Source organism: Salvelinus fontinalis, chromosome 6, assembly GCF_029448725.1.
Source record: "Salvelinus fontinalis isolate EN_2023a chromosome 6, ASM2944872v1, whole genome shotgun sequence".
NCBI classification, from domain to species: Eukaryota; Metazoa; Chordata; class Actinopteri; order Salmoniformes; family Salmonidae; genus Salvelinus; species Salvelinus fontinalis.
In genome coordinates this window covers 69048983-69068122 of record NC_074670.1, presented here as the reverse complement: position 1 = coordinate 69068122, position 19140 = coordinate 69048983, and the positions used below count along the sequence as shown (strand labels likewise).

At 43.6% G+C, this 19140-nt stretch overlaps 2 protein-coding genes across 3 annotated transcripts; one reads left to right on the top strand and one right to left on the bottom strand.

Annotated features, from left to right (window-relative positions):
- Positions 1 to 9: 9 nt before the first annotated feature.
- Positions 10 to 13669, top strand: LOC129858363 (pre-mRNA-processing factor 39-like). The gene is made up of 14 exons (XM_055927534.1): positions 10 to 116; positions 6519 to 6772; positions 6933 to 7058; positions 7224 to 7342; positions 7561 to 7728; positions 8349 to 8511; positions 8717 to 8821; positions 10146 to 10418; positions 10504 to 10630; positions 10751 to 11022; positions 11485 to 11669; positions 11890 to 11964; positions 12134 to 12311; positions 12674 to 13669. The coding sequence occupies exons 1-14, from the start codon at positions 53 to 55 to the stop codon at positions 12746 to 12748; spliced, it is 2184 nt and encodes a 727-aa protein (XP_055783509.1). The 5' UTR covers positions 10 to 52; the 3' UTR covers positions 12749 to 13669.
- LOC129858364 (UBX domain-containing protein 1-like) lies at positions 13606 to 17292 on the bottom strand. Of its 2 annotated transcripts, none has more exons than XM_055927535.1 (10): positions 17188 to 17292; positions 16513 to 16575; positions 16378 to 16431; positions 16089 to 16234; positions 15845 to 15929; positions 15411 to 15602; positions 14984 to 15035; positions 14754 to 14873; positions 14461 to 14644; positions 13606 to 14223 (listed from the first exon to the last, which is right to left on the bottom strand). In XM_055927535.1, exons 2-10 carry the CDS (start codon positions 16569 to 16571, stop codon positions 14183 to 14185), a joined length of 933 nt encoding a protein of 310 aa, XP_055783510.1. In that variant the 5' UTR covers positions 16572 to 16575; positions 17188 to 17292; the 3' UTR covers positions 13606 to 14182. The 2 variants fall into 2 exon arrangements, with proteins under 2 accessions (XP_055783510.1, XP_055783511.1); XM_055927536.1 differs by having other exon boundaries at positions 16513 to 16571; positions 17188 to 17234.
- Between the last annotated feature and the right edge of the window lie 1848 nt (positions 17293 to 19140).

The window sequence follows — 19140 nt, the reverse complement described above, 5'->3', positions numbered from 1 at the left end:
TCTTGCAGACCTTACTTGTCGCATGGAAGTGACGTAATTGTTTTTTTTTATCATGGCGGCAGAAGGCTCGGATTCAGAAGACCTGAACACCAACGGGCTAATGGAGGCTCCTTCAGGTTGTAAAAACATGAAATAATCTAAATATATTGACGAAGTTATTAAATGGTTACGCGGGGAGCATATGTATAGTCGTTTGTATCTTTACAGTCAGCTAACAGTCGCAACTACGCCTGTGAAAAGATGGCTGGCTAGCTAACGTTAACTAGCCGACATGGCTAATATGAGTTTACGTTGCGCCAACTGGCGAAACCGAAAGTTGCCTCCCCCTAGCAAGTACCAGAGTTAATGCACTAGAACAGCGTTGGGCAACTTTGATGGGGGGTGGCTGTCCATAATAAATCTGAACTCATTATGGGGGGCCTCGGTGGCTCTCGGGTCTGCATACACACATCCATACCTACACATGTAGTCAGAGCCGGCCCTAGCCTTTTGGGGGCCCCAAGCTACATTTTGTTACCCCCACCTTGTGAGTAAAATATTTAAACTTTCCCTCGGACAGCGGTTCGAAGGGGGGGGGGGGGGGCGTTTTTAAATACATTAACCGCAAATCTATTGGGCTGGCCCCTGCTAAAAAAAGTATTGGTCGAGCGAAAGTCAACAATCTTTTTATATCAATTGATTAGTCACTTTTGGAACATTTTTCCATATGTGTTTTAAATAACTCAACTATATGTGTTGAGCTTGTCTGATGCTTTAAGCTTTTAATGAAATAATGCCTTGAGGGAACCAGATCAAGGTAACCTTAAGCTGACCCAACTATTTATTTCTGTTTCTGCTGGCTTTCGCAGATTCTGCCATTACTCCCCTGAAGTTGCCGGTAATAGGCTGCACAAGGAGTCGGCAACCATTTCTCATGTGGAATGGCAATTTCTTACCATTCCTACAGATCTGCGTCCCAGTTATTGTTTTCATATGCACATTTTCATTGAACAGTTAAATTTCATTTATAATAACGTCTTCATATTTCTAAATCATTTCATTCTATCCAAATGAAAATAACCTAAAAAGTTACTTCTCTTGCCATTCCCAACTATGTAAAAATAGCCTACATAAAGCCAACCAATAAAAACATTACATCCTGCAGGTAGAAAATATCCTGCTTTTAAAAATACATATTCTATAAATCATATTGGCCTGTCTGCAACAAACTTGAAACATTGCATCACCTTGGGTCTGGCCTGAAGCTTGCACTACTGAACGTGCAACATTGTATAAAATATTCTGGGCCCTCAGTTTCCCACCAGTGAGCTCTGGACAGACACAGCTGTAGGCTATTTGCGCAAGGGTTAAGAAGCAGTGCTCGACCTGGGCAGGAGCTCACCGTAGCTGACTACCAGCACCTCAACTGTTTTACTGCTTGAGCTCCTGTTCCTCTTTTGGAATATTAGCTCAAAAGTATTGAGCAGATCCTGCAACTACATATAAACAATACTAGCACCCAAAATGAGTGCCTGAACCTATTTCAGTCCAAGACGAGCACTGATAAGTAATAAGTAGACCTATTTTATGACATTTCCACTGGATCAGAGCATGACTTTTTTTCTCTCTTACACGCTGAGTGGTTATTGAAAGGGAGAGGGCTTGAAAGATTTTTTTCAAATACATTGAGGAACTAGTGTAATTCTAAATGGGAATAAAAACAGTCTTCGTTTGCTTACTATTTGATGTGAAAGCATTACTTGGAGAATCTCCACAGCTCATTAGTGGTGGTGCTTGAAGCCAATCAAAAATACTATCAAATTCCCAAATGTGCACATTTATATGCCTACATTTGTGCGCAGGCCAGGTAGCCTATAGGCCTACTTCTATGCGTGCGTGTCCTTACTCAACATTGACATGAGGGCTCCAAACAAAAGGCAATGACTAAATTGTGTTGTTCACATGTGTAGCATAGGTTGTGCGCTCTACAGTGTCCACTCTGACAATGAACTGTAAGACTGGAATAATATTGAATGCATTAACAGAAATTACCGTAACGAAAGTAAGAAACATTGTAGATTAGGAATTATCGGGAAATGTACTACTGGTGATATGTGATGGGGAATTGACAGACACTAACAATCAAATGGAAACAATTCACACAATGAAGTTATGAAACATTGAATGTGCACAAATTGGTGGGAGAGAATGCATTCGAGATCGAAGTGCATTGTGCATCTGGGCACATGGTCAATCCGACGTCTGCATTGGCCATGCAGCATTTATGGTGATACGGCCTCAGCAGAAGTCTGGGTATTCAAACTTCTTGCGCTTCGTTGAGCAGTGCAGTGCTGTTGTCAAGGAAGTGATTTTGTGTTTATACAGGATGTACCGCCCCCACATATACAGTGGGGCAAAAAAGTATTTAGTCAGCCACCAATTGTGCAAGTTCTCCCACTTAAAAAGATGAGAGAGGCCTGTAGTTTTCATCATAGGTACACTTCAACTATGACAGACAAAATTAGGGGGGGGAAATCCAGAAAATCATATTGTAGGATTTTTTATGAATTTATTTTCAAATTATGGTGGGAAATAAGTATTTGGTCACCTACAAACAAGCAAGATTTCTGGCTCTCACAGACCTGTAACTTCTTTAAGAGGCTCCTCTGTCCTCCACTCGTTACCTGTATTAATGGCACCGGTTTGAACTTGTTATCAGTATAAAAGACACCTGTCCACAACCTCAGTCACACTCCAATCTCCACTATGGCCAAGACCAAAGAGCTGTCAAAGGACACCAGAAACAAAATTGTAGACCTGCACCAGGCTGGGAAGACTGAATCTGCAATAGCTAAGCAGCTTGGTTTGAAGAAATCAACTGTGGGAGCAGTTATTAGGAAATGGAAGACATACAAGACCACTGATAATCTCCCTCGATCTGGGGCTCCACGCAAGATCTCACCCCGTGGGGTCAAAATGATCACAAGAACGGTGAGCAAAAATCCCAGAACCACACGGGGGGACCTAGTGAATGACCTGCAGAGAGCTGGGACCAAAGTAACAAAGCCTACCATCAGCAAGGGCATTGAAGATGAAACGTGGCTGGGTCTTTCAGCATGACAATGATCCCAAACACACCGCCCGGGCAACGAAGGAGTGGCTTCGTACGAAGCATTTCAAGGTCCTGGAGTGGCCTAGCCAGTCTCCAGATCTCAACCCCATAGAAAATCTTTGGAGGGAGTTGAAAGTCCTTGTTGCCCAGCAACAGCCCCAAAACATCACTGCTCTAGAGGAGATCTGCATGGAGGAATGGGCCAAAATACCAGCAACAGTGTGTGAAAACGTTGTGAAGACTTAAAGAAAACGTTTGACCTCTGTCATTGCCAACAAAGGGTATATAACAAATTATTGAGATAAACTTTTGTTATTGACCAAATACTTATTTTCCACCATAATTTGCAAATAAATAAATTAAAAATCCTACAATGTGATTTTCTGAAGAGAAAAAAATTCTCATTTTGTCTGTCATAGTTGAAGTGTACCTATGATGAAAATTACAGGCCTCTCATCTTTTTAAGTGGGAGAACTTGCACAATTGGTGGCTGACTAAATACTTTTTTGCCCCATTGTATATATATATTAGTAGCAGTCAAAGTTTGGACACACCTACTCGTTCAAGTGTTTTTCTTTATTTTGACTATTTTCTACATTGTAGAACATCAAAACTATACAATAACACTTATGGAATCATGTAACCACATAAAAAAAAATATATATATTTATTTTTTATATTCTTTAAAGTTGCCATCCTTTTCCTTTGATGACAGCTTTGCACACACTGTCCATTCTCTCAACTGGCTTCATGAGGTAGTCACTGGAATGCTTTTCCAACAGTCTTGAAGAGGTTCCCACATATGATGAACACTTGTTGGCTGCTTTTCCTTCACTCTGCAGTCCAAATCATCCCAAACCAATCTCAGTTGGGTTGAGGTTGGGGGATTGTGGAGGCCAGGTCATCTGATGCAGCACTCCCATCACTCTCCTTCTTGGTCAAATAGCCCTTACACAGCCTGGAGGTGTGTTGGGTCATTGTCCTGTTGAAAAACAAATGATAGTGCCACTATGCGCAAACCAGTTGGGATGGCGTATCGCTGCAGAATGCTGTGGTAGCCATGCTGGTTAAGTGTGCCTTGAATTCGAAATAAATCACAGACAGTGTCACCAGCAAAGCACCCCCACACCTCTTCCTCCATGTAGGAAAGACACATGCAGAGATAATCCGATCACCTACTAATTTTTGTCGGTCGGTCTCATCAGACCAAAGGACAGATTTCCCCCAGTCTTATGCTCATTGCTTGTGTTTCTTGGTCCAAGCAAGTCTCTTCTTATTGGTGTCCTTTAGTAGAAGTTTCTTTGCAGCAATTCAACCATGAAGGCCTGATTCACGTAGTCTCCTCTGAACAGTTGATGTTGAGATGTGTCTGTTACTTGAACTCTGAAGCATTTTTTGGGCTGTTATCTGAGGTGTAGTTAATTGTCGATTTCTGAGGGTGGTAACTCTAATGAACTTATTATCTGCAGCGGAGGTAACTCTGGGTCTTCCTTTCCTGTGGCGGTCCTCATGAGAGACCGTTTCATCATAGCTCTTGATGGTTTTTGCGACTGCACTTGAAGAAACTTTCAAAGTTCTTGACATTTTCCACATTGACTGACCTTCATGTCTTAAAGTAATGATGGACTGTCGTTTCTCTTTGCGTATTCAAGCTGTTCTTGCCATAACGTGGACTTGGTCTTTTACCAAATAGGGCTATCTTCTGTATACCACCTCTACCTTGTCACAACACAACTGATTGGCTCAAATCCATTAAGAAGGAAAGAAATTCTACAAATTAACTTAACAAGGCACACCTGTTAATTGAAATGCATTCCATGTGACTACCCCATGAAGCTGGTTGAGAGGATGCCAAGAGTGTGCAAAGCTGTCAGCAACGCAACGGGTGGCTACTTTGAAGAATATAAAATATATTTTGATTTGTTTAACACTTTTTTGGTTACTACATGATTCCATATGTGTTATTTCATAGTTTTGATGTCTTCATTATTATTCTACAATGTAGGGGACTTTTTTTGAGTGGTACTGTATATTTGTTACTGCTCGACTAAAAATATTTTGGTCGACTATTTGGGTTCAGCCCTAAATTCTTTTGCTATGGGGACATATAGAAAATGTTGCAGTTTTAAAGCAACTTTGCTGCAAATCTACACATTTTGCCATGGGGTGGTGAGAAAATGTTTGCAGTTTTTAATATGATATGAGTGCAAGTGACTAACAAATTCAATTGGGGCCCCGGGTCGATAATTCGACCATGATTACTACTTGCCTAAACATCAGCCTGTTACCATGGTTATTCCATGAATATCAGTCTGAAATAAGTCGCTGTAAAAAAGACGCAATAGTCTCTACAAGACAGAATGTTGAATAAAATGATATTTCCACTTTACCGGTTGTACATGCTGTTGATCCTTTTGGCAGTAGGAGGTGGAGATAGGCTGTCCACTGGAAAGCTTTGCGGTGCCGGTACGTTATTACTTGTATTTTCAGTCTGTTGACGCATTGCACGTGATGCACAATATGTAAACAAAAGCATGTTTCCTCGCAATAAGCTTGAAGTATTTGCTGTTCGGTTAGTCTCGGCCATATTGCGCAAGTGTTGGTCACATGTGAATTGCATCAGTATTGAAAATATGAACCAGAAATACAAATGATATACAGACCACCCAAGGTGGGGTTGATAATACTACTCTGTGGATATTTTGTCTAAATTCCTACCTGCAAAAGGACCAACCACACGGACAACCGGAAGTATCATTTTATTCAGCGTTCTGGCTTGTAGAGGTCGTGAGAGAGAACTTTTCTGATTCAAACGCTAATTTCTGACCGACATAGAATTCTATGCAATTCAACGTTGAGTCTTCAGACACGATTACTACAAATTTAGATCGCTTGCCACTAGACTCATTTACCAATCTAAAAAATGTTAGCTGACATGGGCTAATTGAGTGACTGACATAACAAGAAAAACTGCTGATGCACAACCACATTTTGAAATTGCCTTGTGTATTATACGATTTTAACTTTCAACAGTAGGTTGAGACCCCGACTGAGTTCCAGTCAGGTCACCAGTTACCCATCCCTGCACTAGCTAGTACTTGCCAGGCCGGGTCTTTTATTATGGTTTAGTAAGCTGATCTAACTACTGTAGATGCAGACATTAGTCGCATCATGCCCCCTGCTGCTCCTTTCCCGGCCATTGTTATGAGTGTAGTGATCTGTGTGTGGTACCTATAAATACTAATGAATGATTGGCTAAAAACACCATCAGTGATTGGAATTCCCCTTTTAATGGCAGTAATCTACATTTCATCTGTAAATTATATTTGATTAGGCCTATGCGACATTGAGCAGGCCAGCCATTTCTTTGTGTTATAGATAAAACAAATTCTTCCATGTGTAACTTTCTAAATTTCTCATTTAATAGCTCCGGAAGCCATGGAGGCTGTCCAACTTCCAACAGAGAAGGAAGAGGCTTCAGAGGAGAATGATGGTGGAGGAGGAGCCTCTGAGGCTCCAGAAGCAGCAGCTGCGACAGCATACAACATGCCTCTGGCAGAGAATGAGGAGGAAGAAGACGGAGAGTTTCCGGCGGACTTTGACCGACTCTGGAAGCTGGCCCATGACAACCCACAGGACTTCTCTAGCTGGACTGACCTACTGCAGTACTGTGAGCAAGAGGTGAAAAGAGCTGAGGGGACAGACAAGACTCCTATTGCCGTTTTGTCATACGCCTAAAGCGCTTCTGCATGAATAATGCATAGCTAACTATACCACTGTTGTTCAGATGTGCAGTGTTGAAGTGGAATTTGCAGCTAACCAGATTTCTAATTGTCCCCAGAGTCACATGACAGCGTCACGTCGGGCGCTGGTAGCCTTTCTGGCACGGTACCCACTGTGCTACGGATACTGGAAGAAGTTTGCTGATCTGGAGCGACGTGCCGGCTACACCAACAAAGCTCAGGAGGTATGATGATGAGGAGGAGGAGTGTGTTTGGCACATGGATGTGTGTCTTGTTATGTAGTCTGCTGACTGACATTTTTAATTGACAAAAAGGCACATTCTTCTCTCACAGAATGTAATGGCTTTAGTTCCATAACATTCATGTGTAATGTTGTTTTGTTGTTCCAGGTGTGTGTTCAGGGTCTGAAAGCCATCCCCCTGAGTGTAGATCTGTGGATCCACTACATTAACCTGCTACTGGGCACGCTCAACATGAACCTGCCAGAGTCCTCTCAGCGCATTCGCAGGTACACACTCCTATACTCTTAAACTCACAGTACCACACTTATACACATTCAACACTAGCCAGCCTTTACTTTCAATATTAGCCTGAACACTCCAAATGTTTTAATTCAGTATTTATTCTCATTCACAGAATTAATGTTCAAATAAAGATAAGGAGCCCTAACTCTTTTTTAATCGAACTCAGATAGTCTGATCCCTGTCTCTTGTCACTTCTCCCCAGTGCATTTGAGGAGGCGGTGGCAGCAGCAGGACTGGACTTCCACTCTGACCGTCTGTGGGAGCTGTTCATCGAGTGGGAGAAGGAGCAGGGAGACATGAAGGCTGCCACTGGGGTCTACGACAGAGTCCTCAGAGTCCCCACTCAGCTGTACAGCAGCCACTATGAGAAGTGAGACTATACACATTCAAAAACAGTACACTTTCTCTACTAAGAAAAACAGTAGAGCTTCAAATCAGTCAAAACTCTAAACTATAGGGCCTCCCGAGTGGCGCAGCGGTCAAAGGCGCTAGAGGTGTCACTACGGACCCTGGTTCGTTTCCGCGCTGTATCACAACCGGCCGTAGCCGGGATTATCATAGGGTGGTGCACAATTGGCCCAGCGTCGGGAGGGTTTGACCGAGTGGGCTTTACTTGGCTCATCTCGCTCTAGAAAGTCGTGGCGGGCCGGGCGCCTGCCGGCCGACCTCGGTCGTCAGGTGAACAGTGTTTCCTCCGACACATTGATGCGGCTGGCTTCCGGGTTAAGCGGACGGGTGTTAAGAAGCACGGTTTGGTGGGTCATGTTTCGTAAGGACGCATGACCCAGTCTTCGCCTCCCGAGCCCATTGGGGAGTTGCAGCGATGAGACATGATCGAAAAGGGGGGTAAAAAATATATCTAAAGTATAAAATCGTAACCTTTTATTATATGATAGATTTGGATAATTATCAAACTTATTATGGACCTCATATTTGCTGACCTGGTGAATCTGATCCACTTTTTCCATCCCTCCTATCTCTCTCTTACAGATTCAAGACTCATCTTAATGCCCATGCGCCCAAGGATGTCCTCTCAGCAGTGGAGTATGAGGGGTTGCTGGAGGAATCTAAACAGAGCCACAAGACTGAGAAGTCTGAGTTGGCTGAGGGGGAAGAGGAGTTACCACCTGGGGAAGAGAAGGAACCTACAGAGGTGAATTACAAATGACAAATCCCTAGTAGTGTTGGATTAAGATTTAACATGACATTTAACATGAGTGTCAGATGCTGCCAAAATAGCATAAAGTGGAGACATTTCAAGCTATGGAGTAAGGCTATGGTACACAATCTTAACTTTAATTTAACACTGATTTAAAAGTCTGCCATCATAACTGTCATGTTATGTTTCACCCAATCAGGAAGAGCTGATTCCGAAAATGCGAGAGCTCCTATTGGCTCGCAGAGAGAAGGTGTACCAAGACCTGGAGGGAGAGGTCAGGAAGAGGTGGAACTTTGAGGAAGCTGTGAGTTACCCCTGGAACACACACGCATCCCTTCTATGTGCAACTCAGAAGCAATGATTGAAGCATGATACGCTACATATACAAAAGTATGTGGACACCCATTCAAATGAGTGGATTCGGCTATTTCAGCCACACCTGTTGCTGACAGGTGTATAAAATCGAGCACACAGCCATGTAATCTTCATAGACTAACATTGGCAGTAGAATGGCCTTACTGAAGAGCTCAGTAACTTTCAACGTGGTACCGTCATAGGATGCCACCTTTCCAACAAGTCAGTTTGTAAAATGTCTGCCCTGCTAGAGCAGCCCCAGTTAACTATAAGTGCTGTTATTGTGAAGTGGAAACGTCTCGGATCAACAACGGCTCAGCCGCAAAGTGGTAGACCACACAAGCTCACAGAACGGGACCACCGAGTGCTGAAGCGCATAGTGCGTGACAATGGTCTGTCCTCGGTTGCAACGCTCACTACCAAGTTCCAAGCTGCTTCTGCACAAGAAATGTTTGTCGGGAGCTTCATCAAATGGGATTCCATGGCTGAGCAGCCGCACACAAGCCTAAGATCACCATGCGCAATGCCAAGCGTCAGCTGGAGTGGTGTAAAGCTTGCCGCTATTGGACTCAGGAGAAGTGGAAACGTGTTTTCTGGAGTGAAGAATCACGCTTCAACATCTGGCAGTCCGACGGAATAATTTGGGTTTGGCGGATGCCAGTAGAACGCTACCTGCCACAATGCATTGTGCCAACTGTAAAGTTTGGAGGAGGAGGAATAATGGTCTGGGGCTGTTTTTCATGGTTCGGGCTAGGCCCCTTAGTTCCATTGAAGGGAAATCTTAATGCTACAGCATACAATGACATTTTAGACGATGCTGTGCTTCCAACTTTGTGAAAACAGTTTGGGGAAGGCCTGTTTCAGCATGACAATGCCCCTTGCTCAAGCGAGGTCCATACAGAAAAGGTTTGTCGAGATTAGTGTGGAAGAATTTGACTGGCTTGCACAGAGCCCTGTTCTCAACCCCATTGAACACCTTTGGGATGAATTGGAATGCGAGTCCGGCCTAATCGCCCGACCTCACTAATAATCTTGTGGCTTAATGGAAGCAAGTCCCCGCAGCAATGTTCCAACATCTAGTGGAAAGCCTTCCCAGAAGAGTGGAGACTGTTATAGCAGCAAAGAGGGGACCAACTCCATATTAGTAAACATGATTTTGGAGTGAGATGTTCGACGAGCAGGTGTCCACACTCTTTTGGTCAAGTAGTGTATTTTCATTGGTTGGAAACATTTACTTATCTTTTCTTCTGTTCCCATTCCTCCCTTCATTCCAGATCAAGCGTCCATATTTCCACGTGAAGCCTCTGGACCGGACCCAGCTGAGGGCCTGGCACTCCTACCTGGACTGGGAGCTCACCGAGCTGGGGGGGGGCGGTGAAAATGAGGTGAAGACCGAGACAGAACCAAAGGCCATGGAGGGCCAGGAAGAAGAGGAAAAGGAGGGGTCAAAGAGCAGTGGGATCGTTGCCGGGGGAGACCTGAGAGTACGGATCCTGTTTGAGCGCTGTCTGATTGCATGCGCTCTCTACGAGGAGTTCTGGACCAAGGTAAGGAGGGGCTGCAGGGGTGTGTGTTTCAGTAACATGTTTGTATGTCAGTGTAACTAATGTATACTGTATGCATGTTTTTCAGTACGTCCAGTACCTGGAACCTCAGAGTCTGGACGAGGCGCGGGGCGTGTTTCGGCGAGCCTGTGAGATCCACCTGGCCCACAAACACACCATGCACCTGCAGTGGGCCACCTTCGAGGAGAGGCATGGTGAGAGAGGAAGAGACACGTCACAGTGTTCACCTTTTCACTTTGACCTCAAATGTGATACACAGGACACTATTACCCAGTGTTGTAGCCCACTCACTCCTCCCCTCCATCTCCTCCCAGGTGACCTAACAGAGGCACGGCGTGTGTTGGAGGCTCTGGAAACCTCAGTGCCGGGATTGGCCATGGTCCGGCTGCGCAGGGCGGGGCTAGAGAGACGGGCGGGCCGGCTAGATGAATCAGAAGCTCTGCTTAGGGACGCGGTGGCCCAGGCCAAAGAGACACCTCACCTCCATGCGTTCTACTCCATCAAACTGGCCCGGCTGCTGCTGAAGCTCTGCAAGAACCCCAGCAAGGCCCGGGGAGTCCTGCAGGAGGCGCTGGAGATTAGCCCGGTGAGAGGAGGGAAGATAGATCTTAGAGAGGCGAAAATGAAAAGATTTAGGGAAAGGGGGATACCAAGTCAGTTGTCCAACTGAATGTATTCAACTGAAATGTGTCTTCCGCATTTAATCCAACCCCTCTGAATCAGAGAGGTGCTGGGGGCTGCCATAATCAACATCCACGTCTTCGGCGCCCGGGGAACAGTGGGTTAACTGCCTTGCTCAGGGGCAGAACGACAGATTTTTAACATGTCAGCTCTGGGATTCGATCCAGCAACCTTCCGGTTACTGGCCCAACGCTCTAAGCATCGACTGAAAAAGGAAAGGATCACATTTAAGATGCAATTGGGATTGAATATCAGGGATGGAACATGGAAAATAGTCCAGATCTTAACCTCATAGAAAATGTAACCTGTCAGAGCATCATTTATCATTGTTTGTTGTTCCCTCTTTAATGTCCCCTCTGTTTTCCAGGATGATGGTAAGCTGCACCTGAACCTGCTGGAGCTGGAGGTGGCCGGTGACCCCAGAGGGTCGGCCGAGGGGGTGCAGCAGTGTGTGACGCGGGCGCTGGCCGCACCTCTCTCCCCACAGACCAAGATCCTCTTCTCCCAAAGGGGCCTGCAGTACGCTGAGGACTATGGGACCTCTGTGCAAAGGTCAGGGGTCATAGGATTGTTTTTAGATACAATCAGGAACCCGGAGAAAATGAAACAAGCATGTTATTCTGCCCATATTTAATTTAATGGTATGAAATCAACCAACTAGGAGAAATGACTACTGTTGCTGTTCTATGGCCTGCAGTGTGCCAACAGTCTGAGGAGCATCACTTTACCATGTTTTAAATGACTGTACTGTTGCTGTTTCTCTGGCCTGCAGTGTGCTAACAGTCTATGAGGAGCATCAGAAGCTACTGAAAGAGCTCGGCAACAAGAAGAGAGTGGCTGAGAACGGGTGAGATTATAACGTATCTGTCAATATCATGCAAGGATTTATACCTGTAAAATTGTGTGATGTGACAAAAAAAAATTGTTGTTGATGTGTAGCTGTTCGTGGAGAAGAAAATGGATAAACTGTTCATGGATTGGTTATTGACACAGTTGTTATATTGATTGATCTGCAGAGACAGTGAGGACCCAGAGAAGATGAGTAAAGGAGAAGATGGCTCTGCTGTGCCTGCTCCACCACAAGCCCCTCCCACAATGCCCCATGTCCCCATGACGACACCACCTCCACCCATGATGGGTGGGGACATGAGTGCGGTTCATGCAGGCTACGGAGGATATGGAAGCTGGCATCAGGTATGACGGGATTGTTAAGCTGTACAAACTGATACATGAGCCAAATATCGGCTACATACGGTCTTAAACGATCAGTGCTTCTTTTGAAATTGAGCCAGATAGAGGAGACACTGAAGCTCTCAAATTCAAATCTGAACATCGAAGCCAGTTCCACTGCTTTTTTTTATTTTATTCTTCCCCTCTAATCAGGGACTGATTTAGATCTGGGACACCAGGTGGGTGTAATTATCAGGTAGAACAGAAAACCAGAAGTAGTCCGAACCTCGTAGGGTAAGATCTGAATACCCCTGCACTAAAATGTTGATTAGAGAGCGGGTGTTCCTTCACTTGCCATTTTTTAAAGTGTTCCTCTCCTCTTTCAGCAACCACAGTATGGGGGATACGGAGGCTACCAGCAAGCCTGGAACTACAATCAGGGTTACTACCCTCCCAGCTAAGGGGGAAGAGAAATCCTGTGACACACCAACTGACAGCAGGGGTTACCAGAGATGATTCAGCATTGACGGCCCAGTGTTCACCTGTTTAAAGTCCATGGATGCACCCCAAATGGCACATTATGCCCTATATAGTGCACTATCTTTGACAAGGGCCCATAGAGCTCTGGTCAAAAGTAGTGAACTTTGTAGGGAATAGGGTGCAAACTCATATCTTTTATCAGGAACAGGGGTGTGACCTGTGACGTCTACTACTCATTTGGTCTTTGAAAATGTGCTCTTGTACATTGTTTTAATGATAAACTATTTTTGTATTCTCTTCTACATGCAGCCCCTTTCATTTTAAGCAAACCCGTCTCTCTCCATACCTCCTGTATTATTGTCATTCCAGAAATATAGGCTAGTAATTTTTTGATAATGTACATAAAGGTGTTTTATAGTTGTGATGTCAAAGCTCTTTTTATTAATGAGCAGGTTAAGATCAATCTATTGTGTCCCTCATTCAAGTTTCTGCCCATTCGAGTCCTCCAGTGTAGTCCTACTCCTCCAGACAGAAGATAGGGAAGCCATGTTGTTGTATGCAGGTGTACCAGTGCCTCTGGACTCAGAGGTTAAGTAAAGAATAATAACTGAATGTACGCTGTGCTGTACCTAGTGGACATGTCTAAAACCAACACTATCACTCATGTTTGGTCAAACCTTAGAGTAGAAAACTGTTAAGTGTTTGGCAAAATCCACCACACAACTTTAGCCTTTTTTATCACTCAGTTTTTTAAATACCATTCCATTTCTGTTGTGTTTTAGAGTGCATCCAATCCATTGTACTCAAAAAAGGCATGCACAAATACACTGCAAATGTATGACAATGTAACTTTTTAATCTTCACTTTTACATTGTTCAATAAAACATTTGAGTGAAGCACAATGTGCTTAATGTGTATTTTTGGGACTCTTGATATGACACACGTGATTTCTTAAGAGTGTATCTTTCTTAACTGTCATGCACATATAAGCAACTCTCACCAGTCAGTGAGATACAAAGCTGACTTAGGTCATCAAGTTTTGCAGCTTTCTCGTAAAATTAACCAATTATTCCTGTGGTAAAAGTACATTCTTTATGTGAAGTTTTAAAGTATGTTCAGTCCACCATGTAACTTCAAGTGATTATGCAATAACACCACTGTCAAATTGTTTAACTTATAAAAACTACAACTTAAATACAGTGGAAAGTCGCAGTGTCTCAACACCAGCCATGTCTTACACTTTAGGCCCCATGAGAATCAATAGTCATCCATCTTGTGTTGCTATTTAAGATTAAAGCTCAGTGTTTGTTGAAGGAGAATCAATCCATAGTTGACATCCTGGTCTCTGTCCTGTTGTGATAAATGATGTGTGGAATTGAGGTTGGCTCATATAGCATGTTTTTACTTCAGGGTCCTTATTTCTTGGCAACGACCAGCACAGCTGAAGGCACCAAACCTGAACAATGACACAAAACAGTTAAGACAGTACGACACAAACTACAACACACCTAAATCTCAGATTAGATTCCTCTAAAACTGATCTGACAACACAGGATAGATGAAAGTAGTACGTCTTTGGCTGGTTTTGACGTCTCCAGTCCTTTCAGATTAGTGCAGATGGAGAGGAAGCCCCTTTAGACTATTGCGATTCTCCCTGTTCAAGCCCAGTAAGAGGGGCATCCTGTCTGCTCACCCAGCTCCTGCAGGGGTTTCTCCATGTCCAGTTCTGTGTAGACGCGGCGGGGGTACGGGGAGAGCAGCGTAAAGTCCTGGCCCTCGGGGGCGTTGCCGTTCATCTGGATGTAGACGCGCACAGCAGCCAACGGCTCCTGTGCCTTGAACACGGAGGTCAGCGCCGAGCCGTCCAGCATACGCACCTGGGAACAGGAGGATAAATTAATAAACTACATTGACTGTTGAGACAAACTCAAAAATATCTGTTGTGTCAAAATGTGAACTAGGCCGTAGACATCCATGGCCCCTTACCTGGATTTTGCACTCGTTATAGTCCTTCTTGGCAGGAGGCGGGCCCTGACTTGGCGGAGAGGAGGGAGGGCCCTCTGCTGAAGGGGAGGTTAGAGCTGTACTGGAAGAACCGCCTCCAAACTGAAGAGGAGTAGAAGGGGTTAGTGAGTTCAACTCTCTATGAAAGATATGGAGACATTATTTAGCAACAGTTCAGCATACGAGTCAGATGCTGTAGGTGCAGTCAGTACCTTAAGTGCTCTCTCCTCTCTGTCACGTGCTATCTTGTCTCGCACCCGCTGCCTGAGAAAGAGAGAGTATTCATTGGACAAAGAAGAGTTGTGGAGTGGGAATAGACCTTATTTGCACTAAGACATTTGCAAAAAGTAACTTTTGGCTGTGTATGAAAACGTTACTAGCTATTCTTGTTTCCTCAATTCCTCTCAAAGCTCATTGAAGGAGGTTGTTCAAGGATCCTCTCCTCCAATGTGCTTTGAGACAACAGCCATTGGCCAATTTCGAGAGCATCAAATTAATCCGTGATGCATTGTGGGTAAATTGTGACTGACTAGCTGATCTACAAATAATAATACTTATATGTACGTTTTTTTTTTTTTTTTATCAGTTAATTGGCAGTCGCCTGCAATGTCAAACATGCCCATTGACTTCATGGCTTACTTGGCCATTTTGTCATCGTTCTTCTCTCTCTGGCGCAGGTCGACCATTTTTTTCATCTCATCTTCCTGCAGTTTCTGTTTGACCTGCAGCAGCTCCTGACCCTGCCTCCTCCTCTGCTTCTCTCTGTCTACTTCCTCTGCTCGTTCCCTCTCTCTCCGCTCCTCCTGCTTCACCCGCATCAGCTCCTCTAGCCTGGTACACACAGAAACACACACATAGAGGTAGACAAAGAAATATACACACACACAAAGAAACAGACACAAACGCAGGCACAGGCTTCATTGTATGCTGTCTCATTGCATTTTCTACTGAAAGCTTTTGCTGACACTTGAAAATCTCTTTGAGTAACATCTATTGACCAAACCTGACATTTTCCCACTGACAGAATAAGATAAGTGTGTAAACAGAACCTCAGTAGAGGTGAATTATCTGACCTCTTTATCTGCTCACGTTTCTCCTCCTCTGTCATTGGTCGTTTGGTATCCCCGTCATGGATCATCTGGTCACTACCGTCTGTAGCTAAAAAGTAGAGTTGACATAGAAGAGGTGGGGGACAAGAAGACAATGTAAACCAACAACCATGTTAACCAGTAATGGGAAGTACAAGCCATAGTTATGAGGTTATTACAATATGAGTAATAAAAATACAATATGCTGCCATGACCATTGACCACTTACCAGGGTCTGTTCCTTCTGCTGTGGGTTGGGCTGCTGGACTGGGCTGTTGTGGGTCACTTTCTCCAGTTCCAGTTCCACCAAGCACGTTCCCCACAGGAGGTACATAGGGCTCGTCAATGTCTGGGTCACCCTCATGTTCCATTAGCCTGTGGAAGGAAGCCATAACGGAAGAAAGAAATTACGAATCAGTTATTCCATGTGAATAACTAAACTGACCATCTGTAAAATTAATCTGTGGATGAAGAAGCCTCTGAGGCTAGCTCACCAAAGCCTCTGCCAGTTGACTTACCAGTCCATGGCCCGCTCTATGCCCTGGTTTCCTGTGTGTGCCACAGCCTTTTCCCTGAAAGCAGTAGACAGACAGGACCAGAGTTGATATTTAGTGTGTCGAAAAATAGCCACATTAATTCAGTTAGCTACTTACGCTCTGTTTCTGTCAAAGCCCATTTCCAGCAGGCTGTCCAACGTTGTTTGTTCTGCCATCTTGCTGAGAGAACATGGAAGTTAAGGAAACAAGTTTAACTTTGGAGTCAGATATTGTAGGCAAGGAGGTGAGCATGTAAAGTAGCCCCAAGCAGGTATTAACTATATTAGTCTAAATGATTTAGAATCAGGTTAAACCAATTACATGTTACCCGAATAACTCGTTAGCTAGTTACATGGGTCGTTGTTACATAGTTCCATAATGTGCTAGCTGTGTAGTTATTTGACTGGATTGAACTGGCTATGAAGATAACAAAGCAGAATCCCTTAGGTAACGTCCCGCAGGAAACATTTTAGTATCTACACAGACCACCACATGAATATCATTCATAAACCAAAGAAGAATTGCCCAGTAACTTTGCCGTATTATCTATGTTTACATATAGCTAGCTATTGTTAGCAAGCTAACGATGGACGAATGAGATGACTCATTTCAGTTAGCCTTTCCTGCTAGCTGTAACAAGAAAAACTGTTTGCAAAGTAAATTGATGATGCTCTGTACAATAGAGCTAGGGTGACTATTGCATTATACTTGCGAAAATGATAGCGATCACCCATTTCATAAACATTATTTTACTAAATAGCATTATTTGTTTGAGCAACATAAGCAACTCACATTCGGAATCAGTCAACAAACACCGCTTCCAATCTAGTCACATGCGAGCATGTATGGAGGCCCAATAGGATACAAAATGACCGCATTTTCCAAACATTCTCATTCACAGAAAATTGCTGCCATCTAGTGGACCTTACACCAGCAGTATCCGTATAACAGTTTGCATTATAGTTGTCCCCAGTCATGTGTATAAACCCTGGATGACTGACAGGGGGTGCTGTAATGAAGCCACCGCGCAGCCATATTTGAAGCTATATAAATGCATTTATTCATGTCTAGATTCGTTTTTGACATGTTTATTATATTACAGAAAACCTTAATACATACATTTAAATTACATTATGTGAGCTAAACATACAAATATAAAATATATTAAAACATTTTCCTTTAAGTATTTTTTTTTTAGTACTAATGTTACTTTCCCCACTACAACAAAAAATACTTAAATACATGTAATTTTGTCCTAGAAACATTTAATTGAAGTACTGTAGAATTCCATTCATTTCTATGGAGGACTGCTCCTACTGGAGTTCCAATATGACCAACCGGTGGCTTCAAAGACTCTCAATGGCCAACACATTGCAACAACAATCCAGGGTTTGTATACAGTATTGCTCGTCCCCGAATATAAAATCTGGGAGGGGACTGTGGGTCTGTCTCCGTCCGTTAGGATGTTCTTTCCTACGTTATTCACACTTGATATATCAGACAGCACTGGCCCGATTTTGACTAAACTTAGGTGAATGATGCATTTACAAAATTGTTACTGATTGGGCAGATGGTGGCGCAATAAAAATATACGCCCCTCAGCCCGTTTGACCTAAAGTCATGAAATTTGTATATACTGTAGGTCCCTCAGGTATATAAAGAACGGACCCTCCCCCTACAAGAAACAAATTTGCCTCTGGGACACATGTCTTTCATGATGGATTTTCCGACATTTTGAATTTTGTGAAAAAACGATTAAAACGCTACCACAGACAGAAGTGGAAACCTATAAATATCTTTGATGCTACTCTTCTGGCACCTAATGACCGATCTGCATCAAACTTGATATGTGATATCTATGGTCATAGGTCTCTCAAAGCAATATTTTCCATATCTCTTGATATGTTGACTCAAAGTGATGAAATTTGGCCCACATGCTCAGGGATATGAGTCTAGCTAACCCACGCAATATCTCAGACACCACTGGGACGATTTTGATTAAACTTGGGTGAATGATGGTTCTTGCCATAGAATACTAACTGTGGTAATGCAATTAAGGATCGGTCCTCCCTCCGGTCCCAAAGTTTATCTCTCTTTCTCTCCCACTATTATGAACAGGACTCACTTTCTTATTTGTGGACTTTACATTTTTTTTGTTTTTGATCCTTTTTTTGATCCAAATGACACTGATTGGCCCAAGAGGGGTGCTGCATCCTTTGTGGGGGACAACATGTTTACTGTTGCCTTGTTTTATTATGGGTAAGCTCCACTTCTGTTTGCAGTAAGTTTTGTATCTATAGGTCTATCTGATTCCCTAGCATGTGTTTACTTTTACAATTTGGGTTTAGTGTGTGTCTGAGTGTGTATATTTTTGTTTAACTATCCTTTTTGTTCCCCACGAGGAAAAATGCTATTTTAGGCTTAGGGGTTAGGTTTAGGGTTAGGGTTACAATAAGGATTAGGTTATAATTATGGTAAGGTTTAGGGTTAAGGGTTATGGTTAAGTTTAGGGTTAGGAGTTAGGGTTAGGCATACTTTCAGGGTTAGGGGTTTGGGGTTAAGGTTAGACTTAGGGTTAAGGTTAGGGTTATGGTTAGGTTAAGGGTTAAGGTTAGGGTTCGATTTATTGTTGAGGTGAGGAAAAATAGGAATTTGGATGGGAACAAATTCTTTGGTCCCCACAAGGATAGCAGTACAAAACTGTGTGTGTGTGTGTGTGTGTGTGTGTGTGTGTGTGTGTGTGTG